Below are 19,062 nucleotides of genomic sequence, written 5' to 3'. Positions count from 1 at the left end.
ATAGGATGAATGTAAAACTAATGTTCTCCCATGTAAACTATCACATAATTCACAATAAAACATTTTTTTAAAAAATACAATTTAACATCTTAAAAGCAAAAAACAAACCAGACTTTATATATCCAGCGTATATAAAGAACCCTTACTATCGTACATCAAGAAGATGAACCTAATTTTTAAAAAATTTTTATAAACTAATAGATTCCCCTTTTTGTTGCAAATTGAGTGAAGGTTACAGACAAAATCATCAGTTTTCAACCCATCAAATCAAATGCTTTGTTTCATCTCAACATTGCAACCTCTTCCAAGCAACTACAGTTGGACTGCTTCCTCCCTGTGGTGATTGATTGATCCATGTACAAATATCCTCTTTCAAACTCATATATTTGTGGCATACATAAATATATGTATATTCCATTCTTCCTCCCATATTCATTCAGCCTATGTCTCTGTCAATATTGCTATACACAGAACACTATTGTTACAAGGTTATGTATATATTGCTATTTACCTCTATCCTCTTTAGCCTATCCATACCTCCCTGTGGCTTTACTTGTCTTCATCATTCTTTTGACAACCTCTCTCTTCTTGTTTATTGTCCTTCCCATAAACAGAGTTAACATATGTCTGGTAGCGTAGTAGTTACGAATCAGGCTGCGAACTTTAAGGTCAGCAGTTGGAAACTACCAGCTGTTCCGTGGGAGAAAGATGAGGCTTTCTGCTCCCGTAAAGATTTACAGCCTTGGAAACCCCGTACAGGGTCGCCATGAGTCGGAACCAACTCCATGGCACACAACAACAAACCTTTTAGCCAGTGAATTACTCTTTTTTTCCCCTTCCACCCCTGGTAACTATCAAAGAATGTTTCTTTTAGTATGAAAATATTTTCTTACGTTTTTATAATAGTGGTCTCATATGATGTTTGTCCATTTGTGATTTACTTATTTCACTCAGCGTAATGTCCTCCAGGTTCATCCATGTTATTATGAAGTTTTGTAGATTCATCGGTATTCTTCAATGCTGCATAGTATTCCGTTGTGTGTATGTACCAAGGTTTGTTTATTCACTGATAGACACTTAGTTGTCCTCCATCTTTTTGTTATTGTGAATAGTGCTGTGATTGAACATTGTTGTACATAAACCTAACTTTTAAAAATGAACAGACACTTTACAAAAGCATATATACAAATGGCCATTAAATACATGAAAAGATGCTCAGCATTATTAACCATCAGGGCCAGGTGTTGGAATTTGGAGGGATAGCTTCATGAGGAAGGAAGGAATCTGCTTTTGTTAGCAACGGTATCCTAAGCATGTAGCAAAGAAGTTGATGTTCATAGTTGCGAATGAATGAATGGGCCAATGTTAGATTTTGGTAGCCCAGTCTTAGACGTCCTGGTGTGGTGCTGTGGGTTAATGTGTAGGGCTGCAAAGTCAGTTTGAACCACAAGGTCAGTGGTTCAAGCTCACCAGCCGCTCCTCAGAAACTCTATAGATGGTTGTTATGGGTCAGAACCAACTCAACGGCACCTAACAACAACAACAACAACTGTCTTGTTGTTGTTAGGTGCTGCTGAGTCGGTACTGACTCATAGCAACCCTTTGTGCAACAGAACAAAACACTGCCCGGTCCTGGGCCAACCTCACAATTGTTACCATGCTTGAGCTCATTGTTGCTGCCACTTTGTCAATCCATCATTTTGAGTTGTGCCCCATCAGCAAAATTCATGTCATCACAGCCAACTCTACTCTGAGGAGGCAGCTCTTCCCCAGTCACATTTTGAGTGCCTTCCAACCTGAGGGGCTCATTTTCCGGCACTATATTTGACAGTGTTTTTCTGCTATTCATAACTTTTTCAGTAACTAAATATTCGGAAGTAGTTCGTCACTCCTTCTTCCTAGTCTGTCTTCATCTGGAAGCTCATCTGAAACCTGTCCACCATGGGTGACCCTGCTGGTATTTAAAATACCGGTGGCATAGCTTTCAAAATCACAGCAACTCACCAGCCACCACAGTACAACAAACTGACAGATGAGTGGTGGACAACAGTCTTAGAAGGTTATATTTTACCTCAGCTGAAACTTGATTATCAGACTTCCAATTTTGGAAAAAGAATCTTGGATCCCTCTTCTCAAATTAGTTAAGAAATTACTAAGAAAAACTATCTTATGTATTCAATGTCACCATCATGTTGTGTGACATAGTTTCAACTTATAGTGACCCTGTATAGGGTTTCTTGTGATTAGTAGTCCAGTGCTTATGTTACAGTGCCATGCCAGGACTATCATAGCTAAAAGCATTCACTCAGAGCAGTTCTGGTTGTTACTCATTTATCTGTAATTTTTATTTTTGGGGGGTGTTTAATTTTTCTGATGATGAAAGCCATACGTGCCTTCTGGGAAATACTGAAAGATTGAGAATAAAATGAAAATTCCCTAAAATCCCATCACCCCGAATGCCACTGAGCTTTTCTTTTGGGAGATCCTGTTTTCCTCATAGTCTGTACCTTTATTTTGGCACCAAAACTATCAAGGACATGAAGCTGGATATTGATACAATCAAGTGGGATCCCTTGATGGTGAAGGGAGACAGAATGTGGAATTCTCTAGAATTTTCCAGTGGGCAGATGGAATTGCAGTTCTAAATCAGGAGGAAGTTCAGATCCCTAAATGGGGGTGAAAAGGGAATAAGGGGTCTCAGGAAAAGCCTCAGAATAAGGGATGCTCCTCAGAGGTGCAGGAGAGAACGAAAGCAGCCCAAGGGGATCCAGGGTCTCATATAATAGAATTGGTTTACTCTTGCTTCAGAAGCCCATGGGATAAAGCATTAGGTGAGTGGAAAGCACAGTTTCTGTTGAAATTCTTATCTATAAATATTTTCTTGGTTTGCTCCAGTGTAAGATGCTTTCTCTGTGTATTCTCTATACCTGTGGGTTTTAGCCTATATCCATTTCAAGAGATAGTTGTCATGAGAAGGGCACAGAATATTGCTTGCTGGATGTGATCTTTTCTCGCCTCTGAATTTTGACTACATGTACTCCTTTTATAAACATACAATGCATTTGTTTGGAATGACTTTTCAAAACGCTCTGTTTTCAAAATAACATTGTGAGCCAATGAGTCTGTTTTAATCTACATGCTTTGAGAGAAGGCCAGTTTGCAACTAGATAAAATGTCTGCTTGATTTCTATCAGTTGCACCCTTCAGCAAGCTTTTAAAAAATAATTTTATTTTTGTTGTTGGTGAGACTATACACAGCAGAACATGCACCAATTCAACTTCTACACAATTCTGTGACACTGAATATATCCTTCAAGTTGTGTTGTTTCTCTCACCCTCCTTTTCTATTCCTTCCCTGGTTAACCTAAACTCTCTGCCCTCTAAGTTTCCTATCTAATCTTTTGAGATGCTGTTGTCAGTTTGATCTCATATAAACCCCAAACCAAACCTACTACCATTGAGTCCATTCCAACTCATGTTGTTATGTGCCGTGGAGTTGGCTCCGACTCATAGAGACCCTGTAGATGGTTTCCAAGGCTGTAAATCTTACAGGAGCAGAAAGCCTCATCTTTCTCCCACGAATAGCTGGTAGTTTCGGACTGCTGACCGTGAGATTAGAAGCCTGATTCGCTACAAGAGCTCCTTATTCCCACTCATAGAGACCCAATATAGGGTTTCTGAGACTGTAAATCTTTACAGGAGCAGAAAATCTCATCTTTCTCCTGATAAGTGGTGGTTTGAAAACCCAACCTTGAGCTGAGTAGTCCGATGCTTATCCTACAGTACCACCTATACTAGGCTCTTTAGGGCATAACAGGAATCTTGGTGTGGCATTGCAGGATAAACACTGGACCTCACAATCAGTTTAAACCAGCTGCTACTCAGAAACCCTATACAGGGCCGTTATGACTACCAAGTACCAACCCAACAACAAGGACATAGCATGGTGGCGGTGGTTATGAGCCCCAAGTCAATTCCAATTCATAGTGACCCTGCATCGGGTTTCAGAGGCTGTAAATCCATATGAGAGCAGAAAACCTCATCTTTCTCCTATGGAGTGACTGGTAGATTTAACTACTAACCTTGCTGTTAGCAGCTCAACTCGTAATCCACTATGCTACCAGAGTTCCTTAGGGCTTAATATATTATTGATGGTGTTAAGTGCCATGGAGTTGGTTCTGATTCATAGTAACCCTGTATAGGGTTTCCAAGGAGCAGTTGATGGCTTTGAACCACCACCCTTGCCATTCGCAGTCCCGTGTTTATCATACAGTGCCACACCAGGACTCCAGGGCCTAATACAGATAGATCTTAGAAGAGTACAGTGCTTGAGGTAGATACTGTTTTCTAAGTAGGCTAAACTATTGTTTGGTTTTAAGATTTCAAGGGATATTTTTGGTTTAAGGTTTAAAGATTATCTCAAGGCAATATTTTCAGGGATTCACTCAGTCTCCCTGCCTCCAGAAAGTCTGGATTCCATGAAAATTTGGAATTCTGATTTGCATTTCCCCCATTTCGATCAGAACTCTTCTGTATTTTATCAAAATGCTCAGTACCAGCCATTTTTTTATGATGACATATTCCTACTGCTTTAAAGTCTGCGTACAAAGATCAACCGCATAATTTTTTGTCATTTGCCAAACATTTCCTATTGGAGCAGTTGACTCTTCTGCTTTGAGAGATAAAGATGAAAGTCCAGTGGCAGCAGATGTGCCAGAGTAGACAGACAGAAGGGAAAATGGCACCTAGCCTAGCTGATAACAAAATCTCCCCAAACAACTTGTTTTAAAGATCTTTCAAATGCTGTCAACCTAAAAATGAACAATCCTATTCAGAATTATGGAGGGGGGGGCTGTCCCGGCAGGCTTTTTTGGTCCATTGTTAAGTTCTACCAGGACAATTTATAGACGCAAAACTGTTTTGGAAATCATAGTGGTAGTTCAGCAGAGAGATAAAAAGATATTGAGTAATATGAAGTAGATGAAGGGTGTACAGGAAAATTAAATTTGGGTCTATTTGATCCTTAATTATCTCATAAAAGAAACAAGCAAACATTCTTCCTTCATTCTGTAACTTCTTCCTGGTCTTACAATTTGCCTATTGCATAGCCAAGTTTCTATAAAATGTCTCCTGACCCACTTCCCCTCCTCTGTCCCCACAACTTCTGCCAACATTTCCCAGGAGCTCCTAGATGCTGAATCCCTCACATACTTTCCAATTCTGATTTTGCTGTCCATCTATCTTCTGCACTGGACAGTGATGATCACTTCTCTGGTACTTTCTCTTTCTTATCTTACCTTCTTACCCTTTACAGCATACCTGCCTTCCCAGGTTTTTCGTTTCAGTCGTTTTTACCCTTGTCTAGTTCAACCATTATTTGTGTACTAATGACTCCCAGATCTCTATCTTCACTCAACCATCTCTCTTGGCTCCACACTGTTTATCCAACTGCCTCCTAAACATGATCATTTGTTTGTCCCAGGGGCAGCTCAAACTCCACACAGACCCCAGATGGAAATCACGTGGCTATGTGACCTTGGGTAAATTAGTTAATTGAATTGGGCCTCAGTTTATAAAACAGGGCGTTAAGAATTCAGAAGTCTATTGTGCAGATTAAAGAATAACATGTTGTACAGACCCCTGTGTATGGTAAGCCATCTATGAGTATTAATCATTACATTTCCACTCAAATCCACTACTTCCTCCCTGTATGTCCTCTAAATCGGCTAATACACTCAATATTCATGCCTTTGCCTTCCGTCAAGTCAGGGGCCTTGACCCCTCCCTCATCCTTTACCTTTGAGTACAGTCAAAAGCCCAGCCAAATTCATTCCACTTCCTAAAAGTCTGACCCTGCCTCTCCTCCATTGCCTCCACTTCAAGCCCTCATGATCCCATGAGACTAGAGCCATTCCGACCCCACGCTTGCTCCTCCTCCAGTCTAGTCGCTACATAGCTCACAATGTTATTCTAAAAAGGCACATTACAGAAATCATGCTCCTTTTACAATCTTTCAGGGGCTCTCAAATGCCTTGGGAGTGATATCCAAGCTCCTTGGAAAGGCACATAAGGACTTGGCATAGGTCACAGATCTAGACCACTCCCTAGTTGGTCCTCTCTCAGCAGAAGGTGACTCATCCTGCTATTTCTCTTCCCTGCAGATGGAACTCTATGGCAACTTCCTCTGGAAAGCCTTCCAGGACTTCTAATCCGATGATTATCTTTCTTCTTTGTTTTCCATACTCTTTGCCCGAACATTGATCATACTTTCTCAGCTGTTTGCTCATCTGTTCATTTGCCAGTCCTCTCCCTCCACTCTCACCCCGCTAAAGTGAGTAGTTTGCAGATGGAAAAGTTATTATTTTTTACTTCTATAGCTCAGCACCTAGCACAATACCTGACAGGTATTAGGTGTTCAAGGAAAGTAAAAGCAGGGCAAAGTGTTTTCGTTAAAAAGGAAACACATGGTTTGGGGAATCAATGTCAAGGTTTAGCGAAGCCACTCCTTCCAAGGTACAAGTTGATTCATTTTGTTTATAAAGATTCCTTCAGGACCGCACGGATATCCAGTGCCTGCACGTCCTTCTCTGAGCTTCAGTTCCCAAAGAATTAAATACCGTTTAAATAGAGCATACACAAAGCCACACAAAGCAGACAAGAGGCTTTTTTCAGCAGAGCATTCGGGAGCCTGCAAATACACGTCCAGTGGGATAAGGTGAAAGCCTGCGCCTGTCTTCCACGCCACGGCGAACTCCTCCGTGCCAGCTCGAGGGGCCCGCCCAAGTGCAGAACTTGCTTGGGTAAAATGGCACACAAAAACGCATCCCGGCAGCACTGCGTCAGGCAGGCGCTCGAATGTGCGAGGATCCGCTCCGAACCAGGTTCCCTGCCCCGGGTTTCCGCGCTCCTCGCCGGGACCAGGATTAGATGACAGCCTGACTGCCGATGAGCCCGCAGCCATCTCCGGCGGGAAAGCGCCTGGCATCCAGCTGTCACGTGCCAGCGAACTGGCAAGCCGCGCGGCGGGGCGGGCCGGAGGCGGAGTCAGCGCAGGCGGGGCGGGCGCCGGGCACAGGAAGCGCTGGGAGGCCCGAGCTGTCCCAGGGTGCTCCGCGCGGCGTGGACTCGGGCCGCTGCCGCCATCCCGCTGGCGAAAGGGAGAGAGAGGCCCGCCCGCTCGCCGGCCGGGCCAGTGTGAGCCAGTGCGTGAGGGCGCGGGGGCCGTGTCAACGAGACGTAGAGCGCAGCCGCCACCACCAAACGGACATGTTGGAGCCCAGCGCCGTCGCCGTCGCTTCTGTTTCTTCATCCTCTGAACGGCACTGAGAGGGGGCCCGCCGCCCCTCCGTCTCTGCCTGGGCCGTCCGCCCCGCCACCTCGACCTCAGGATCTTCCTGCCCCGGCCTCAGGCTTCGCCGCTTGCCGCTTCCCCCGGTCCTCCAGGCCCGGCCGGTTCCCCGGCCCCGCTCCGCCGCGGCGTGAGGTCTATGTGACCGGCGGGCCCGGAGCAGCCGCCGCCGCAGCGCGAACATGGACGCCGTCAACGCCTTCAACCAGGAGGTGAGGGGTGCTCCGGGCAAGGGGTTGCCGGGCCTGCCGCAGGAGCCGGAGTGCTGTTTCTGCTGCCGTCGGAGGTTTAAAGCATTGGTCGGGGTGGGGACGCTTCCTGCCCCGATTCCGGGGCGGCTGGGCCTGCGCGGAGCGGCTTGGGGCCTGGCAGAGGTCGCGGCGGCCACGGGAACTGACCCCAACCCCTCCCCCACAGCCCACCCCGGGGCGGCGACCTCGGACTGCCCCCTCGCCCCCTGCCGGCCTCCCCACGCCCCGGTCGGCTCCAGTTTCTCTTAACTTCGCCCCTTTGCAATTCCAGGCGCGCTCGCTCCCTGCTTCCAGCTCCGTTACTGGCTTCGCAGTGCCGGAAGCTTGCAAGGGGCTAAGAAAGAAGCGCGGGCGGGCGAGTGGGGTTGGGGGCGGGGGAGCGGGCGCATCTGCCGGTGGCGGGGCTAGGGGAGCGGCGGCCTCAGTTCTCCTGTTGCTCAGGCCGCCGCGCGCCGCCCTGGACTCTGATCCCGGGTCGACGAGGAGTTGGAGAGGGTATTCACCCTCCTCCACTGGGGCTCCCGCACCTAGGAAATGGGGTTAATCAGCCCAGAGGGGGTGGGTTCTTAATCATTTCGAGTGGGGAACATAACTCATACGCACCTAGGGCTCCAACGTGACACCTAAAAAGTTGAATGGGAGAGGAGTGTGTGTTACTCCTTAGTCCGCTAGGAAGTCGGCGTTGGCCTCAGCCCCCCTCACTACCCTCAGCCTCGCTTCTCCCTTCCGAGGTAGTTAATCCTTGGCTCCCTTCTGTAGACACATTTACGTGTGAAAATCTCCCGAACCGGGTACAAAGCTGCCTGTCGCCTTAAAGCTTTCAAGTTGTATCGCAGATTCCAGGTGCTCCTGGTCCTGGAGTGTGGAGCCCACACATCCTATTTATCAGAGTCGACTTTGGGGGCTGGCCAGGGAGAGAGGAAAAGGACCATTATTTAAATGCTTGAGTTAGAGGTTGTTTCCCTTTTCAAATGCTAAAGATAAAAACAAATTTTTTAAAATCAGATATTCAAGATGCCTTCATGCAGTGTTAAAAACTTGTTTCATCTCATAAATTTTGTAGCTTCAGTAAATAATTATGGTGTAGTAACTTTTCCTTTGGCTTTTCAATGCCATAGTATGGGATCCTCCATTTATGCTGCAGTTAAGACCATTAACTGCCTTGCAGCTTTATCTAGAAGTAACTAGTCTTCAGTTGATAGGTACATAAAAATATCTGAACTGGTGTTGGACAGTGTCTTGCAAAAGTTCAATAGTGATGATTTTCGAAGTAGCAAATTCAAATATCCTAATTTTTGATGGCTAGAGAATTTGTTATAATTCCCCATAGTTTATAGTTGGATGTTGACTTTGTTTCCTGCAGGTAAAGTTAATTGTCTCCATGAGGGTTTAGCAAACACTTGTTGTTTGAGCATGTATACACATAAGACTAATTTTTAGGAGATTTCATGTGCATTGCCTTCCAAGAGTCCTGATTTGGTGCTGTAGGATAAGCACTGGACTGCTAACCACTAGGTCAACACTTGAAATCTGCCATCCGCTCCTGGGAAACCCTATACAATGTGGCTATGAGTTAGAACCCACCTGATGGCTGCACTTAACGTAGAAAAGTTCTCGAGGCAATTTTTAATGGCAAGGAGGATTTTTTTTACTATATTCTTAAAGTCAAAATTCTGAATTAGGATTATGAAAGTGGACATCAGAGTATGTCCACTCAAAGTATCTTATGGTAATTCTGAAAGAGTGTTCAGTGGATGTTTAAGCAAAATTGGGAGTAATTTTGACACCTTGGGAAATGGAATAATATGTTAACCTTTCAAAATGTGCAAAATGGGAGTTTTCTTACTGCTCATTTTCATTTCTGTTCCTAGGTTTATATGAAGTGCAAATTCCTTTTTGTTTGTTATATGTTGGCCAGTTCTGGCTCTCTTCTGCTAAATGAAAACCTTTTCCTGGAGAAATGAGTTTGACTTTTAAATCCATCTTCTTTTGCTTGCATGATTTGTAGTACTTCAGAACTATTTCTCCTTATTTAAGAAATTTTATTGGTTCTGTTCACTCCAACCTGGAATCCCCTGCAGCTAACTTTTCATTTAGCAAACATTTGAGGGTCTGCTAAGCTGCAAGGCTCCTGAATACTGTGACTACTGAATATTGAGGGGTTCTCTCAATAAAAGCCCACTGCCATTGGCTGAATTCCAACTCACAGTGACCATGTACAGGGTTTCAAGGCTGTAACTCTTTACAGACACAAACAGCTTTCTCCCTTGGAGCAACTGGTGAGTTTGAACTGCAGACCTTGCGGAGCCCAACGCCTAACCCACAGCATCACCGGGGCTTTGTCCCTGAAGAGTCTAATTTAGTAGGGAACTTAGATTTAGGAAAATTAATATGTGGTCGATAGTTTCCTTTGATGCCATTAGAAAGCAGTATGGGATGGCCATGGCCATAGGAATTTATGAAAATTTGGGAAACAAAGATAGCAGTTTAGTATTTCAGAAAGTACAGAAAACTGATCAACGGACAACAATACTGAGAAACAAGTAGTTGCTTGACACTAAGTCCCTGGATGGCAACAGTTGGTTAACTGTTGGGTTGCTGACTGTGTAGTCATTAGTTTAAATCTACCAGTAGCTCCATGGTAGAAAGATGAGCCTCTCTGCTCCCATTAAGATTGATAGTCTTGGAAACCCTGTACAGGGTCACTATGAGTTGGAACCTACTCGGTGACACACAACCACCACTAACCTTGACAGATCAGTAGTACCTCAGAATGATCTGCTACCAAAAAGTCACTGCCCTGAAAACCTTAATGGAGGGCAGTTGTACTGAGAAACACGTGGAGTCACCTTGAGTTGGAATCAACAGCAACTAGAAAGGAAAAGGGCTATTAGAAAATAAGGAAATATAGGGAAAAGGCTATTTGAAAGTAAGAATGATAAATGCCTAGTATTTACAAGTTTATTTTGCCTAATTTGCCTGAATTTCGTTTAAGTGAATTAGAATAGTGGGGTGGTATGGTCAAAACATGTAGTAGTATGTTGGATGCATTATAGAAGAGAGACATTTTGGGAAGATGGGCCAGTTAGGGACTAAGGGTAAAAAGGTAAGTAGGACCTGAACTTGACAGGTCCATAGTAGGAATGCAGTTAGAGGTGGAAGAATGTGGGCTAGGGGAATTTCTGTACCTTGGCCTCTGATAGGTTTAATATGTTAATCCCCTATTCTAAGAGCAGCTAAAAAGTGGTAATGCCACTAAAACAAGTCAAGCAGTTTTCCAAAGCACATCTAGTGGAAGGGAAAATGTTAGGTTTTTGAGCAGGTTGACTTTGAGCTTTGTAGAACAATTGTGGAAATTTTTGACAAGCAGTTGAGTACGTAGGACTCAAACTTCGAAACAATCAAAAGATAGAGGAAGGCATCAGAGAATCACTCTCAGATGTGCCTTGGAGAAAATTGAGAGGAAGAAAAAGACACTAATTAGTAAACACCTATGGTATGTCACGTCCTTTATATATACTTACCCAATTTAATATATTGTGCATAAACATCCATTTATAGAGGAAGAAATTGATTCTCAAAGAAGCTAAGTAATTCACCTTAGGGGCATACTGCTAGCTAATGGCAGAGTTGGGATTTGAATGTGGGGCTCTCCAATTTAATTGCTACCTAGAGATAATACACAAGACCAGGGGAGTGGTATTATCTGTACTGAAGGGCACTTAACAAGTATATAGCCAGAGGTTAAAGACTTTTTAAAGGTTACTGATATTCTTGAGGGTAGTGAATCTGAAGTTTAGTGTGATAGAAAGAAGGAAATTAAGCGATAAGTGAAAAGTAGCTTTTGGGGAGGTTGGTGGAATTTGAGGGAATAGTAGCTTCAAGGATGAAGGGAAGGGAGAAAAGTTTATATTGTACTAGACATGGTGCTGGGTAGTTTGCATGTCTAGGTAGTATATGCAAGGTCTCAGGGTTAGTAAGTGGTATTACTAACCACCCTGGCCTCTTAATAGTTGAGGGCAGACACTTAGACATGGTAGAAGTGAGGAGGAGGAAGAAAAGCACAGTCATACGCTTTAGGGATTTGGCTAACTTGGAGTAAAATTGTGGAAAGGGACAGATCAGCAGCATACGTAAAAGAAATTAATAAAATACAGAAGGGCAGGAAGATAAGATTATTAAAGATAACCCATTCAGCAGTATATGGACAACTTTTATGCCAAGACATTATTAAAAGGTGAAAAGATGAATGAAAAAGAATCAGTGAGCAGTTTATGGTACATACTCAGTTGTGTTCTGGGTTGTACACAGTATGTTGTTGTTAAGTGCTGTCGAGTTAGTTCCAACTCAGAATGGCCCTGTATACGGTTTCCAAGGAGTGGTTGGTGGTTTTGAACTGTGGCCTTGTGGTCCAGAGCATTATCCAGCACCTTTGTAAAAGTGTGTCAAATTAATAAAGGTTGTAAATTGGACTTTTTAAGGTCTGTTAGCTATATTGTAGCCTTTAGTCTGTTACATACCCCTTTTCTTTGCAGCATCTACAAATTTAATGTGTTAAAGGTACAAAAAGTACAAAGAAAATAAAACATCTAATATTCTGTATTTTGATATGCATACATGAGTGGTGTATGCACTTAAGTATTTTTAGTACAGTGTGTTACGATTTAGTTTTATTATTTTTATCTGTTCTGGAGTATCTGGTTCCTCAGTTAATGAACATTGAAGTTGTTTTTTGTGTTTTGCTGTCACTGCAGTGAACTGCATGTTTCCTTGTGTACATGTGTATGAATTAATTTAAAACAGTACATTCAGGACAGAACTTTTCATGAAAAACAGAAAAGTGATTGTTGTACAGTTTTTGCAAATCGCTTAAACTTTATTTTGTGAAAGCTGGATCCTCATACCTAGTTAGTTGGATCTCATCTCACATGTCAGGTTTGATGTTGTTGTTAAGTGCCGTGGAGTCAGTTCTGACTCATAGCAACCCTGTACAGGGTTTCTGAGGCTGTAAATCTTTACGGGAGCAGAAAGCCTCATCTTTCTCCCACGGAACAGCTGGTAGTTTCAAACTGCTGACCCTTAGGTTAGCAGCCCAATTCGTAGCCATTACGCTCCCAGAACTCCGTATATGTCAGGTAGACTCTGGAAAAACACTGCTGTACACCTGTGAGTAAATGATATCAGAGGACAAAAAATAGTATTAATGTGAAAACAGTTTTGACTTTGTTGTTGTTGTTAAGTGCCATCGAGTCAGTTCCAACCCATAGCGACCCTGTGTAGGGTTTCCGAGGAGTGACTGGTGAGCCTGAACCACCAACCTTACAGTTCAAACAGCTTTGCAATCTGGCGCCTTAACCCACAGTGCCATACCAGGACTCCCCAAAAAAGAACTGAGGGATTCTCAGACTATTTTCTAAGAACTACAGCACTAGAACAAAGGAGCCATCAAGTGGTATGTGTGTGTGAAGGTATTCTGAAGTATAAGAGAAAATATTAATACATTTATATCATTGTTATCTTTAAAATTAGACCAGAATTAAGCTTTATGAATACTTAATTGACATTGGACTATCAGTCTTGTCAGTTGTCTTAAAGAATTGAGTGCCACATCTCAGATGGAGCTTGCTGCCCTTTCCCATTTCCACTAAATTGTTCTGTATGACTATTCTATATTTTGTTCACTGATTACTACATGTCCATGTCTTTAGAATCTAGATCATCTAATAAGGATGCTTTAAGTATTTTTTTAACCTGCAATAATTAATTTTTTGCTGTTAGATTTGCTTGTTCCCTTCTCTAAGAGGTCTACTAAAGAAGTGGACAAAGGGTTGAAACAAAGCTCTGTGTGGAAGAGATTTAGAAGACCAAACCAAGAATTGAAGTAATTCTTCAATTTACCTCATTTAACCATGGTAATACTCTTATCCCAGGAGTTTTGGATATTAAAAGTTGGTTATACTTTTCTTTCTCCACAGTCTTATCATTTTGCTTAGTTCTCTAGTTCAGAGGGGACAAATTACATGGATACCTGATAAAGGAAATGATGCAGAGAAATGTTGGAAGAATGAAAAAGTTTGTCAACTCTTATAAAACAGAATTTAGGATAAAATTGTACCTGATGGGACAGAATGATAGGTTGTTGCCTTTTTTTTTTTTTAAACCAGATAAAAATTGTAGGTTTTTCTCTGTCACAGAATATAATTTTCTTCAGCATTTCAGGAAATTTTTCTGTGACTGTCTATACACATTCACATCTCATTTTAAATGTACCTTGAAATCATGGTAGGGAAAAAAATTGTTAAATAAATGATGACCCTTCAGTATTATACATAGCATACAATGAGATGGTAACTGGAAGTCTTTTTTAACCTACTTCAGAGCAATAGCATACAGCTTTTAATACTTCAAGCTTTAAAACAAAACAAAAAAACCCTCCACTGTTATCAGGCATATTGAGAAAAGCATCTTATCTATTAACGAAATTTTGATAACATTGGTTGTCTAATTATTCTTTTGTTGTCTCATTAACAGTTTATTTTCCTGTAAAACTACAGGCACATAAAGAGATGTAATAGTAAAATTTGTATTAGGTATTTGTTGTTAAGTCCCATCGAGTCAGTTCCTACCCATAGTGACCCTGTATAGGGTCCCTGAGGAATGGCTGGTGAGCTTGAACCACCAAGCTTGAGGTTGGTTGGTTCAGTTGGTTCAAACCAACTTCGCAGTCCAGTGCAGTAACCTACAGTGCCACACCAGGGCTCCCAAGTTATTTTAAAGTAGAAGAGACATGTCCACATTTCTCTTTTGTATGTAATTAACATTGTACTATGTGGCACTGTAGGGTCAGCACTGGATCAGGAACCATAAGGTCAGCAGTTCAAACCCACCAGCTTCTTGGAAACCCTATTCAGACTCGCTATGAGTCTGAATTGACTCGACAGCACTTAACAGCAAAACTCTGGTGATGTATTGGGTTACAAGTTCAACTTCTAACTGCAAGGTCAGCAGTTTGAATCTGCCAGCCATTCCACAGAAAAAAGTTGAGGCTTTCTGCTCCTATAGAGCTTTACTGTCTCAGAGAACACAGTACAGGGTCAGCAACACACCATCACCAAGGAGCCTTGGTAGCACCGTGGTTAAGCATTTGGGTGCTAACTGAAAGGTTGCCAATTCAAACCCACCAACTATACTGGGAGAAAAATGTAGCAGTTTGTTTCTGTAAAAATTGCAAGCTTGGAAACGTTGGCAGTTCTACTCAGTCATACAGGGTCACTGTGAATTGGAATCACCTTGATGGCAATGGGTTTTAATGTTGTACCATCATATTTTTGTTTGGTTTTGAGAACTAGAGGAGATTTACAAACCATTTTAAGTTATTATATAGTTGACCCTCATTCACAGGTTCTGCATCAGAGGATTTCAACCAACCACAAGTCAAAAATTGGAAAAAAGAATTGAGCATCTGTGGGTATCCAGAGAGTATCCTGGAATCTGTCTCCCCCACTGATACTGAGGAACTGACTGTCCTTGTCCTCTTGAATATTTGCATGGTTTACAAATTACATTTCATTGTTTTAATATTTAACAATGAAGAAATGAGAATATCAGTCAGAACTGACTTGATGGCACTTAATTCACATGTGTGTTAAGTGCCGTTGTATTGGTTTCATCATAGAAACCCTTTTTAGGGTTTCCAGGAAGTGGCTTGGGTTTGAACTGTTGACTTTATGGTTTGCATTCCAGTGTTTATTCTACAGTGCCATCTGCAGGGAAGATATTAGGGCTCAGTGAAAAGAGGAGAGCCTTCCAAGTACCTCTTGAAAGTTGTAATTTGTGTTTGGATAATTGATGCTTTGGGTGGTCTCAGGCAAAACCACTGAAGAACAGTGGTGTATGTAGCATACTTGACATCCATGTTTGACATATGAATCCTTTGCAGTGGATTATTTTCAGAAACAATTGTGAAGTAAATAGATAATAAAAATGGCCAGAAAAGAAATGTAAATACACACAAGTGCGCACACACACACGATTGTGAAAGATGGCGTGGAATTGGGCAACCTTTTGTTCACTTGTACATAAGGTCACCACCTTGACAGCAGCTAATGACAATGATACACATTTTATGTATGCTTGTTGGTGTTGAGTCAATTTTGACTCATAGCGACTGTGTAGGATTTCTGAGGAACAGCTGGTGGGGTTTGAACTGCCGACCTTGTGGTTCATAGTCCAGTGCTGATCCTATAGCACCACACCAAGAGTCCTTATGTATGCTTATTTATATATAAAATGCATTATGTACATAAATAAGATAAACATGCTACTGGCAGTACTGCAGTTATAAAAAGCTAGGTTAGTACTTTTTAAGTCGCATTACTATTTGTTTCTGGAAAAGCAAAAATGTATATGTATATTGGTCTATTGTAATAATAAATGATAGTATTCTAGTTTCTTTTCAAATCTTCTGTTGATTTTTCAGTGACTTATCAAAACTGATCTATCGACTTACCTTCTTTCACCCACAATTGATTTGCGATCACTTTATCATTTAAATCACAATACAACTTACATGAAACAACAGAAACAGCAAAAGGCTTGAACATAATATATTTGGCAGATATTTATAAAAGTCAGCATTTCATAATAAATTCTAGAAATCACAATACTGTCTGTGTCTTTTTTCAGCGTTGATTCCAATAACTTTGAAATGTTAATCTCAGTCAAAAAAGTTCTTAAAATATTTTACCAGAGAATTCTATGTGAATGTCTATTCCTTATATTTTGTTGCTTAGAGATGGCTTCTCCATAATTTTTTGTTCATGGATTTTGAATTTTAAAGCTTGTGATTCACTTTACATTTATTTAAGATGGATTCTGGTTGGTTGCAAATTTTTATGTGAACTGAAGATTTATTCCACGGGATTTAGTAAAATGGACTCAACTACCATATTTTGAATGTACTGTTTAAAGGAATATATATGCATACATACACACACTACAGTGCTTGCTTTCTGAAAAACACAGGGAGTCTGCATATGGTGGGTGTTCACCATGTAACTGGGGAAGAGGGGAATGTTCTAAATGAATATCCTTGTAAATTAGATTGCTTATTAAATAGTATGTAATACAGATATGAAGGAGCCTTGGTGGTGCAATAGATAAATGATAGCCAAACTGTTGGCACTTTAACTCACCAACCGCTCCATGGAGAAAAATGTGGCAGTCTGTTTGGAAACTCTCTGAGGCAGTTCTGCAGATCCTGTAGGATTGCTGAGTAAGAATCAATTTCAACAGCAGTGGGTATTTTTGTGTGTATATGTTAATACAAACATGCACATTTGGCACAACATTTATGTTGTTTGTAAGTGCTGTCGAGTTGGTTCCGACCCATAGTGACCCTGCACAGGGTTTCCGAGGCTGTAAATCTTTATGGGGAGCAGAAAGCCTCATCTTTCTCCTGTGTAATTGCTGGTAGTTATGAACTGCTGACCTTGAGGTTAGCAGCCCAGTTCGTAATCCCTATGCTGCCAGAGCTCCTTAACATTTATATTAAAACATAGTCAATATTCTCAAACCAACTGGCATTTAGTTAGCTTTATATTTAGAAACAAATGCTTACTGCCTGCATCTGGGTGGACTATACCCATTTTCCCATTCAAGTATATTACTATAGAGATCATTGTTGACAAACCCATACTCTAAATCTCCCTCTGCACATTAGCCAAGGAGTCTACTTCATGTTTTGACATTGCATACCAGTGCTGTTTTAACCTGAAGGTATAAGCTACTAAACTTTAATGGCAGTAACTTACCTGTTGCTAAGTGCTTTTGAATCGGTTTTCACTCATAATGACTCTGTATAGGGTTTCCAAGAGCATCTGGTGGGTTAAACCACTGGCTTTGTGATCAGCAGTCCAGTGCTTATCCTACAAAGTTATACCATGGCTCCTATGAAGATAAGTTCTTTAAATATGAAGTGTCCATAATAGGTAAATCTATAGAAACAAATAGATTATTGGGTAAAGGGAGAACAGGTGGAAATGGTGAGTTTTATTGCAATTAGGTCTTTGGATGTGATAATCAAAATGTTCTAAAATTGTATGCATATCTGAATATAAAAAACAGATTGTTTTTTAAAGATTGAATTATATGGTGCTCTAAAACCTGTGAAAGTTGGAACCTGTGTAAAACAGAAAATGGAAAATACTTTTCACTAAAACAAGGGAAGAAAATGGTAAAACTGCCTTGGTAAAACGAGGCAGCCCCATCAGGTTTTGGCTCTCACTTGTTTATGGAGTTAATATTTAAGTAAATCTTAATTTTTAGTGTTTAATCTGATTTTATGGCAGGTTGGAAATAGTAATTGCTGAGTAGTTTTGAAAATTATTTTGTTGATCTTGAATTTAAAATTTTGTGCAAAAAATATCTTTAGTTTTTAATTGCCAGTTTAAGAAGTAATCCAATGGAGAATGGAGTGTTCAAGGAAAGGAATCCACATTTGCTCATTAAATACCAACCACAGTTCAGCTAATAGGTTAAGTGTTTTATGTCTTTGTATTCTTTCCTTTTTAAAAGTAATGGAACTATAAAGGTGACATGAATTGTCTGAGGTCGAGTAATATAGAAGTAGTTCTGAAATTCGGCTCAGTGTCTATAAGAACCCAATCCTCCAGCCCCATATGGTAGTTCTAAAGTTTTATGAGTAGCTTACCCATGTCTTCTGCATCATTTATGGGGGAAGGAGCCTCACTGAACAACTTTTGTATGTTTGAATTATGGTGGCAAGTACAAAGTAATGCACCTTTGAATTTTTCAGAAAATGAGTAATGAAAATTGGTAGTTTTCAATTCAGAGAAATGTACTAGGTCCAATCGACATTTTATTTCCTCTTGATGTCTGTTAAGTACTGTCAGATCTGTTCCAACTCTTAGCCCACCCTGTATAGGGTTTCGGAGGAGCTGCTGGTGAGTTTGAATTACCAGCCTTTCATACTTAACTACAGAGCCACACATAAGGGAAAGAATTCACACACATACAGTGTTTTAGAGCTAACTTAGGGGATACAAAGTTTACTTAAGCACAACAGCAAAAGTGATTTTGAAATCTGGTATCTGTTAAAATAGCATGGATGAACATTTGGCAGCTCCCTAAAGGCACCGTATTTCTCTAGCAAGTGAAAATGAAGGAGTTGAAGACTTAATTGGAGCCCAGGGAACCAAAAGTGAATGTAAGAAGGGAAAATGACCTATTGTGGTAAGCTGTGACTGAATGGGTTAAAAACGGGTGAGAAGAAGTATCCTTGGTTCTAGAGGTGAAAAGCAGACTTGGAGAAATTACAGGGAGATATTCTTTTTTTTTTCTTTATTAAATGTTTTTATTTTGGATTGAGTGAAAGTTTACAGGGCACATCATCAGCTTCACATTCAACCATTCATATAGCTTGTTTCATTACATTGATTATTA

At 41.2% G+C, this 19,062-nt stretch overlaps 1 protein-coding gene across 1 annotated transcript in view; it reads left to right on the top strand.

The window, feature by feature from the left end:
• The first annotated feature begins 10,675 nt into the window (after positions 1–10,675).
• SCAF4 (SR-related CTD-associated factor 4) overlaps positions 10,676–19,062 on the top strand; it is a 69,604-nt gene continuing 61,217 nt past the window's right edge. The window contains exon 1 of the mRNA XM_006862596.1: positions 10,676–10,705. Coding sequence (XP_006862658.1) covers positions 10,676–10,705 — 30 coding nt within the window. The remainder of the gene's footprint in view (positions 10,706–19,062) is intronic.

This window comes from Chrysochloris asiatica, unplaced genomic scaffold (genome assembly GCF_000296735.1).
Source record: "Chrysochloris asiatica unplaced genomic scaffold, ChrAsi1.0 scaffold00049, whole genome shotgun sequence".
Classification (NCBI taxonomy): domain Eukaryota; kingdom Metazoa; phylum Chordata; class Mammalia; order Afrosoricida; family Chrysochloridae; genus Chrysochloris; species Chrysochloris asiatica.
The sequence above is the reverse complement of the archived record's forward strand: the minus strand, read 5'-3'. Positions and strand labels throughout refer to the sequence as shown.